Source organism: Squalius cephalus (genome assembly GCF_949319135.1).
Source record: "Squalius cephalus genome assembly, chromosome: 16".
In the NCBI taxonomy this organism is placed as follows: Eukaryota; Metazoa; Chordata; class Actinopteri; order Cypriniformes; family Leuciscidae; genus Squalius; species Squalius cephalus.
Window position 1 is genome coordinate 19,249,280 of NC_137137.1, and position 9,498 is coordinate 19,258,777.

At 41.1% G+C, this 9,498-nt stretch overlaps 1 protein-coding gene across 2 annotated transcripts; it reads left to right on the forward strand.

Moving 5' to 3' along the window:
• Positions 1-211: 211 nt before the first annotated feature.
• Positions 212-5,586, forward strand: LOC307173540 (DLA class I histocompatibility antigen, A9/A9 alpha chain-like). 2 transcript variants are annotated; one of them, XM_079896726.1, is made up of 7 exons: positions 212-517; positions 1,886-2,143; positions 2,592-2,870; positions 3,056-3,346; positions 3,503-3,622; positions 3,775-3,816; positions 3,911-5,586. In XM_079896726.1, the coding sequence occupies exons 1-7, from the start codon at positions 469-471 to the stop codon at positions 3,919-3,921; spliced, it is 1,050 nt and encodes a 349-aa protein (XP_079752852.1). In that variant the 5' UTR covers positions 212-468; the 3' UTR covers positions 3,922-5,586. The 2 variants fall into 2 exon arrangements, with proteins under 2 accessions (XP_079752852.1, XP_079752853.1); XM_079896727.1 differs by lacking the exon at positions 2,592-2,870 and having other exon boundaries at positions 230-517.
• Positions 5,587-9,498: the final 3,912 nt, after the last annotated feature.

Consider the following 9,498-nt stretch of genomic DNA (forward strand, 5'->3'; position numbering starts at 1 on the left):
TATATCTCATGAAAAAATGTACTTTCATACCTCCAAAACAAGTTTTGTTCAATAAATGCAGCAGAGGTTGAATATGTCTACTGTCTTCTTGGTGGGGGGAGGGTCTAACTGTGCATGTTCAGTATGAGTGTCATCACTCCAGCTTGTTTCTGACTGGAGAAAAATGACATGTTGCAACCATCCCCATGTTGCAACTGTCCCCGGTCTCCCCTACACGGACACGGACCACACCCACACAAGTGAAAGTCAAAAAGAAAACGAAAGAGAACACGTCGTGAGGAAGAATATTTCACTGTCTAACAGCTTCAATAGACGATAATTGTAGACGATGCAATAGACGTTTGTCAAAGAACATTGTAGAAGTAGGCTACACAACACCTGTTTGTCTGAACGATTTGCATCGACTTGGGATCGTGTTAAGAAGGGACAAACGCGTGCAATCATTTTTTACATAGATTAATTTAAAGAATGCTCAAGCTTGCGTATCTGCTGTCATGCTTGACAGTTGTCAATGCAGGTAAGTTAATTTAATGCTCCTATCACCTTATTTTGCAACGCTGACGTAAGCTGTTTTCTGTTAATGTGTGAGAAGAGTAAAACTATTTGTGCTATCAAACAAGTATGTTTATAATTACGACAATACATATGGTAAGAAATACCAGTTTGCAATATCAAACAGCAAAACGAGCTGTTGTACAGCTAAAAATAACTGAAAGTGGATGACAACACATACATGGCCGCCACGCCCGATCTTAAAAATAAGGTAAATCCTTTTTGTTTCATTAAAAAAGTAAAGAAAACACACTTGATGTCGATGGTAATAAATGGTTTTGAGTGTTTGTGTCTATATAAACCTATAAACTAGCACGACAAGCACAAACATGAGGGTGCGTATCATAATTGTGATGTTTAGCCACCTAACAGTTGTTTACAGTAGGATGGCAATTTATCATTTGTTGATATTTCATTGTAATTTATTATTATTTTTGTTTTTTTTAAATGTCTTTTTTTGAAAGTCATACAAGTTTGGAGGGTGAGTAAATGTAAACAGTTTAGTTTTGGGTGACCAATTTTTCAGATTTTGAATAGGCTATCTTTTTCTTTTTGTGATATAGGCCTACGTAAACAATTGTTGATACGTGTGAAATTATCTATTCATATGTTAATTGTAAAATTGCACAATGGTCGTCTGCTGCTTGTATGTATGTGTGTGTGTGTGTGTGTGTGTGTGTGTGTGTGTGAGATTATATACTGTGTATATATATATATATATATATATATATATATATATATATATATATACTGTATATATATATATATATATATATATATATCACAGAGTTGAAGTATCATTGCATAAACTCAACTCTGGTCTTGGCCTGGACTTTGACAAAATTGCCTGTCAATACTGTTTGTATTCTTTCATCCGTTATCAGCATGGTTGAAAATACTGCAATATCCAAATCTTTTCTCTCAATCTCTTGATTCATCCTGCCTATTTTTGCTTCTCTGTTTCACTGTTCCACATCAAGTATGGTTCAGTACAAGATTCTTAACAGAGGAACCTTACTTCTTGATTATTTTATTGTGGATGACAACTTTTCTAATTAACTTAGCAATTTATAATGTAATATTTATCACATGCATATTGTTGTAACTGACTTTTTAGGTTTATTTTCTTGCAAGAAAAGGTCAGCAGTCATACAGTCACACAGAGTGACAGTTAGGGGAGGTCACACACATCTTAAAGATAAAATTTGTTCCACAATATTCATTTATAATGCCAGAGACCAGAGGAAGATAAGTCTGGACTGGAATGTATAGTCATATGTTATGGTCTAATTTGACTTATCTGCAGTAATATTTCTCGTCCTTGTGTACACAGGTTCTCACTCACTGATGGCTTTGGCAACATATATAGTTGGACAGACACCATTTCCTGAGTTCAGTGCTGTGGTGATGTTGGATGATATGCAAATAGGATATTATGACTCAACCACATGGAAACCTGTCTATCGCTCTTACAATGATTCAAAATACTATAATGAAGAGCAAAAGGATGCTGGTGTTGTATTTCAAGACATATATGATGGCATGAAAAATATGGATTTTTTTGTTAAGAAACACCTCAATCTCACAGATGGTGAGAACTAAAGCCTACATTATAAGCATTAACACATACTTAATTTAATAACAGATGTTCTGTAGCCAGAGGTGTAAAGTCCAGGGGTCAGAAAGTAAAAGTCCTGCCATATGTTTATTCCACCCATGAACTCAGCCAGCTGAATTCACTAATTAGTTCTAGCCTATCTCCTGGCTGAAAAACTGCTAATTAGCAAATCCAGGTGATTGGAACAAAATACCGAGGAGGACTTTTACTTTCTGAACCTGGACTTTACACCTCTGACTGTATCTTCTATGAGTTTTAATTATTTAATATTAAAACACATAGTTTTAATTATTTAATTATTTTGATGTAAGACTGTACAAGAGTAATCCAAAAAGTGCAAAATATTCATTTTCAGTTTACTACATTTTATATTGTGTCAGAGTGAGGACTAATTAAAAATATATATATATTTTATTTGAAGGTGTACATGTTCATCAGACACTTGCTGGATGTGAACTGTTGAATGATGATAAACCAGGTCCACTTCATTTCTGGGATGCTTTTGATGGACAATGTTTGGAGGAGTTCACCTATTACCTGGAACAAAACGATATCCATTTGAAAAAGCCATGGATTATATCATGGGACCAAGTAAAACAGCTTCAAATAAAGTATTTATATGGAAATGTTTATCATCCTATTTGTATTAAATTTTTGCGAAGGTACCTGCATTTGGAAAAGAACCATGTGATGAGAAAAGGTGAGAGAATCAACCTGATAAACTTCAGTATAATTAAGATAGAAAAAAAGGTATAATCAACAAATATGACCCAGACAGCAGTACTGACAGAAAATGAGTGCCTCTGAATGCGTAATATGAGAACCATAAATAAATAACCGATGCAACAGTTTAACAACAGTAACACTCCTCATTATTCTCTGTAGTGAAACCCAGAGTGAGACTCATGAGGAAGAAACTCCCAGACTCTCAAGGGCTTCAGATCAGCTGTCTGGCCACTGGCTTTTACCCCCGTCACATTAACCTGACCCTGTTCAGAGACGATCAGCCTGTGGATGATGATCAGATCACAGGAGGACAGATTCTGCCCAACGGAGACGGAACTTACCAGATGAGGAAGAGTTTAGTGATCAGCGATGAAGAATTACGTGAAGGACATAAATACAACTGTACAATGAAGCACCTCAATCTGGACAACAAACTGAACATTATATTTGGTAAATAAAATTGCCCAAACCAGTAAGCAAACAAACTAAATGCCCTTTTTGATATCAACTACACAGATTTAATAAAAATAAAAACTATTTCAGTGCATATCTTTAGCTTTTGTATTTATTTTCCTGTATTTTTTTTTTTATTCACCACAATTTCAGATACAGATAAATCAGGAGGATCCGTCAGTCTGCCTGTAGTTATCAGTGTGCTGGTGTTAATGTGTGTGGCTGTTCTCATCGTAACTGCACTCATCATATGGAGGAAGAGACGTGCTGCTGGTAAATGTTCTACGGTCCAGTTCATTATGTTTGATGCTCAATTAGAAAATGAAACCAAACATCATGTTCCTTTAGAAGAGGCTCTTTCAATGTTTACCGTTTACAGTTTTGTGATTGTGACTTTTTATTCTGGTTTATTTCATCTTATTCAGGACAAGGCTCTGAGACGTCACAGAATAAATACTCCCCTCCATGTGAGTATACTATGTTTTAAATGAAGTCTTAATTTTAAGTTTAATTTTGAAAATGTCTAGAAATGGAACCAAATGAATGTTTTATTGATTTCAGCCTCCACATGATGAAAATTGAGTCTATGCATTAAATTAAAAAATCAAGATAACACATGGGAAAATTAGCATTTTGGGGAGTTTCCAAGATGATTCCTTGATTGCTCGTGTTTTGATCAGCTCTGCATTCCCAAATACTTAAATTGACTTGTAACATTGTTGCAAAGAAGACTTTGAAAGATGGCTAACTCTAATAACACAGTGATTTGTCGGACACAACAATGGGTGGATCTGAAAAAAGGAAAAGTGGAAAGAATGCTGGAAAGTCCAACCAAAGCGTAAATGCTAACACTGCAAAACTAGCAGCAGCACGCATGTGGCCGAAACTTTTATGAAGATCCCTTCCAGTGATCTGATTACTGACAACTTGCATGATTATCTTAAACAAGACTGATCTGGATGAATTTATACTGGTGGAGGAAGAATTTCCATCTCTCCTTGAAACTCCATGCAAGTTGAGTTGGAGCAAGTCTCCAGCCCCTGGACAGACACACAACGGTCATCCTTCCACAGATCTCAGAACTTTTCTGTGATAAAAAATAATAAAAAATTTAATTTGAAATTGGAATTTTTTGTTGTTGAAAGTATTGTAGTGAACTGGCAAAAATTAGGAAAATTAGTGAGGATAAAATTTTAGGTAAAATTTCCATCTTCTAAAAAAGTAGAGGAAATTTCTGAAATGGACAAAACATAACTTACTGAGCAGAAACTTAAATTAGAGAAAATTTACAAAAGAATGGCTGAAGATCTTTATAAGATCTCAAACAAAATGGCTTGAAGAGGGCGAGAAGAGCTCTGCCAATTTTTTTAGACTAGCAATTGAATATTAATGGTGATATTGTTGAGGACCCCCAAATCATTGCAAATTTTTGTTGAGTTTTATAGTTATCTTTACATAGTTTATAGTTTTCCGAGTCCTTGCTCAACATAAAGCATCTTAGCATAGAGTATACTATGCGAAGCCCCTCTCAGATTAGAAGAAATTATTGATGCCATAAATTATTTGAAAAATAAGTCTCCAGGAATGGATGGTATGAATTTTTATAAAGCATTTAGAAAGACCGTAGCTCTTTTTTTGTTCAAAGTTTTTATGGAGAGCCTTGAAAGAGGTTTGCTTCCTCCAACCCATGTGTCAAGGACTTATCACCCTCAAAACCAAATAAAGATCCCATTTTAATTGATAGTTGGCAGCCAATTATGTTGCTAAATAATGATTATAAAATAATTGCTTTGGTTTTATCGAAAAGACTGAAATGTGTTTTAAACAATCTGATTTGTTTAAAAAAGAAAAAGGCACATCTTCAATAATATACGTTTGGTTTTGGATATTTTACATAGATCTCTAATGATTGTTTTATCCTCTTTTTGGACTATTATAAAGCTTTCGAGTCCTTAGCCCTTTAAAAGGAATTAAAAGGAATCAATACCGAAGTGATAAGTCACTTAGCCAATGACACTGCCTTGTTTCTGAAGGATGTCTCTCGAGTAGCTATTGCATTAGAACTTTCCCAAAGCCTCAGGTCTTTATCTTAATTTCAGTTAAGTTGTTTTCTTTCTTTTTTTCTTTTCCTTTTCTCTTTTTTTTTTTTTTGTCATTTATATTGTATTGTGAAACATGTATGTACTTCTATATGTAATATGTAAGTTACTCATGCTGTTTGTTGATAATAAAGCATTAAAAAAATAGCATTTGCTTGGTGGATGTAATTTGGATTGTTATGAAAATGACCATTAAAGGGGTCATATAATGTCATTTTTGTACAAGCTAATATGATTCTTTAGGGTCTAAATTAAAAGTTTGTAATATACTTTAATTAAAAATTCTCATTAGTATTGTAAGAAAACACTCATTTTACCTGGTCAAAAACAGCTCTGTTTTCAGCACGCCATTTGAGTGCATGTGTCTTTAAATGATAATGAGCTTTGCTCACACCGCCCCTCTGTTCTGTGCGTACACCGTTTGTAACACAATAACACAATAACCATAACGCGTTGTTTATTATAAACATAGGATTATGAATTATATTGAGAACATCATACATAGAAAACATGCCGTAATGTACCCTGAGTGTAAACAGCCGCATTCATCGTGAAGCGTGCAGCAAGCGATTTGCAAAGATTAATATAAAGATTAATATAAAGGTTAATAAAACGTTACACTCACTCACTTCTTCTGGAGGTGCAGCAGGAACACGAATAGTTGGTACTGATCCTTTTTTCAGGAGCAGCTTCTTAGTAAAACGTACTCGGTTACTAACGTAACCTCGGTTCTCTCTAGAAGAGGGAACGAGTACTGCGTTTTATCAAAACGCTACAGGAAAAGTCTCTTTTCACGAAACACTGAAGCAAAAAATTATCCTTTAATTTTCATATATGTAAAACGCGTTGCGGCAGCAGCAGTCAGCTATGGCGAGACGGCTTGCTCGCTCATTGGCTGCTCTGCGGCAACTGCATAAGCCTATCGAGCGAGGCCTGAGATGACGTCAGGCCAATGAGGGCGCTTCGCGCCCTCCTCGCCACTTCCCGCCGAAACGGGCGTGGCTTACCTCTATAAAAGGAGCTCGAGAAGGCTGATTCACTTGATTTTGATCGCCGAAGCGAACCAGAGTGAACCGTACGCACGGCAGAGAACGCAGTACTCGTTCCCTCTTCTAGAGAGAACCGAGGTTACGTTAGTAACCGAGTACGTTCTCTTACGAGAGTTCTCTCGTACTGCGTTTTATCAAAACGCTACGGGAACCCCTTGCAAAACGCCGTGCGTTCTGGGATAAAAACACTGATCACCGGAAGCTATTTCAGGCATACAGTGCATAATCACCAGATTGACTCACACAGAGTCAGGGAATAAGGGTGGGAGCCTTAATTCCCTATACTGTAGCGTCGTAGAATAGACATGTCCACAGACGCAAGTATAACATCACATAGACAGGGTAGGGAACCTGAACTAATGTGGGAAATGTGGGTCTTACACAGTTCTGCCCAAGATAGTCGGTAGCGCATTGCGCATGGGTTTCAGCGGTCTGACTAGACGGCTGAACAGATTACACCGACAAAAGCTTAGCCTGTAAGGCGGGAACCTCTAGGTTATAAAACCTGATAAATGTAGACGGAGAGGCCCAGCCTGCCGCCGTACATATATCCTGTAGGGAAATCCCGCTGGACCAAGCCCACGAAGAAGCAACGCTTCTCGTAGAGTGCGCTCTAACTCCCAACGGGCATGGAATGCCCTTGGCAGTATAAGCCAGCGCTATGGCGTCAACTATCCATCTGGATAGACTTTGTTTCGAAACAGCCATTCCTTTGGAACGTCCGCTGAACGAGACAAAGAGCTGCTGTCTGTCTGAAGACAGCAGAGCGGGACATATAAGCTCTTAAAAGCCCTAACAGGGCAAAGAAAACTCGAGTCCCCTTCCTCACTCGATGCCGGCAGGGCAGCCAGGGAAATAACCTGAGCCCGAAAAGGCGTGTTGAGGGATTTCGGCACATAGCCGTGCTTAGGTTTGAGTAAGACTTTAGAGTCATTAGGACCAAACTCCAAGCACGCCGGGCTCACAGAGAGCGCGTGCAGATCGCCTATGCGCTTCACTGAAGCGAGAGCCATCAAAAACACTGTTTTGAAAGACAAATGTTTGAGGCTAATAGACTGGATAGGCTCGAAAGGGGCACCTTTCATGGCTGCCAGGACCGTAGAAAGGTCCCACATAGGAACTGAAGGAGGTCTGGGTGGATTCAGTCTCCTAGCTCCCCTGAGGAAGCGGATGACTAAATCATTTCTTCCCAGTGACTGACCCAGCGTTGAACCGGAGAACGCTGAAATAGCCGCCACATACACTGAGCGTGGAAGGGGATCTGCCCTTATCCAACAGCTCTTGTAGGAAGGAGAGAACCTCCGTTACCTCACATTCGAGGGGTGAAAGGCTCCGAGCTGTACACCAGCCGGAGAAAACCGACCACTTCGAAGCATAAAGCCGCCGAGTCGACGGCGCTCTAGCCTGAGTGATGGTATTCACGACTCCCTCTGCGAGACCAACGGGTATCCGTTGAGCGCCCACACATGAAGGGACCACAGTTCCGGGTGTGGGTGCCAAATCGAGCCCCCGGCCTGCGAGAGGAGATCTCTCCTCAACGGCAGTGGCCATGGAGCGATATCTGCCAACTGCATCAGAACTGGGAACCATGTCTGGTTCTCCCAGAACGGAGCTACAAGCAGCACTGGGCATTTTGTTTTCCTGACCCGTTCCAACACCTGTGGCAGGAGGGAGACGGGGGGGAAAGTGTATAACGGGCAGCGCGGCCACCTTCGGGACAGCACGCTGTCGGTCTTTGAAAAGAACGCGGGGCAGTGCGCGTTTTCGTGGGACGCGAATAGGTCCACCTCCGCTCTGCCGAATCTCTCCCACAACAGCCGTACTGTTTGTGGGTGTAGAGACCATTTGCCCGGGGGAACATTGTTCCTGGACAGTCTGTCTGGGCCCACATTCTGAAGCCCAGGTACATGCACTGCTCTCAGCGAGCGTAAGTTGTGCTGAGCCCATAATAGGAGGCGTTTCGCCAGCCTGTACAGGGATATGGATTTCAGACCGCCCTGGCGATTTATGTAGGACACCACAGCCATGTTGTCCGAACGGACTATGACGTGCTCGTCCTTGATGTGGGGACAAAAACGCGTCATCGCGTTGTGCACTGCCAGCATTTCTAGGCAGTTTATGTGTTGGAGCTTTTCTCGTTCCGACCACAGGCCGAAGAACGGTCTGCCTTCGAGCAGCGCTCCCCATCCTGAGGTGGATGCGTCTGTCGACACCATCCTCACTCTCGAGGAAGTCCCCAGGCTTACACCTGATCGGTACCAGTCGTCCGCCATCCAAGGCGCCAGGGCTGAAACACAGCTCTGATCGACCTTGAGGCGTAATCGACCGGTCGCCCACGCTCCGCGTGGTACCCGCGCTTTCAACCAGAACTGCAGCGGGCGCATGCGGAGCAAGCCCAGCCGGAGAACTGACGATGCTGAGGCCATGAGACCCAGCATCCTTTGAAACTTCCTGAGCGGGGTGAAAGCGCCGCGGCGGAAGATCTCGCCGCGCGCTGAATGAGCAACACGCGCTGTGGTGACAGCCGCGCTGTCATAGACTGTGAGTCCAGAACGACGCCCAGAAACAAAATCGTTTGACTGGGGTTCAATGAACTCTTTGTCCAGTTGACCGTGATACCAAGATTCTCGAGGTGATCGAGTAAAATGGTTCTGTGCTCCACGAGCTGTGATCGTGATTGAGCTAGGATCAGCCAGTCGTCCAAATAGTTCAGCACTCGCATGCCTCTGAGTCTGAGAGGAGCGAGCGCTGCGTCCATGCATTTCGTAAATGTACGAGGTGCCAGGGACAAGCCGAATGGCAGGACTGTATACTGGTATGTCTGACCTTCGAAGGCGAATCTCAAGTATCGCCTGTGACGTGACGCTATCTGTATTTGAAAATACGCGTCCTTCAGATCTATCGACATGAACCAGTCTTCTCGGCGAACATGCGCGAGAATTTTGCTGGTTGTGAGCATTTTGAAACTGCGTTTCACTAATACTCTGTTCAGCCGTCTTAG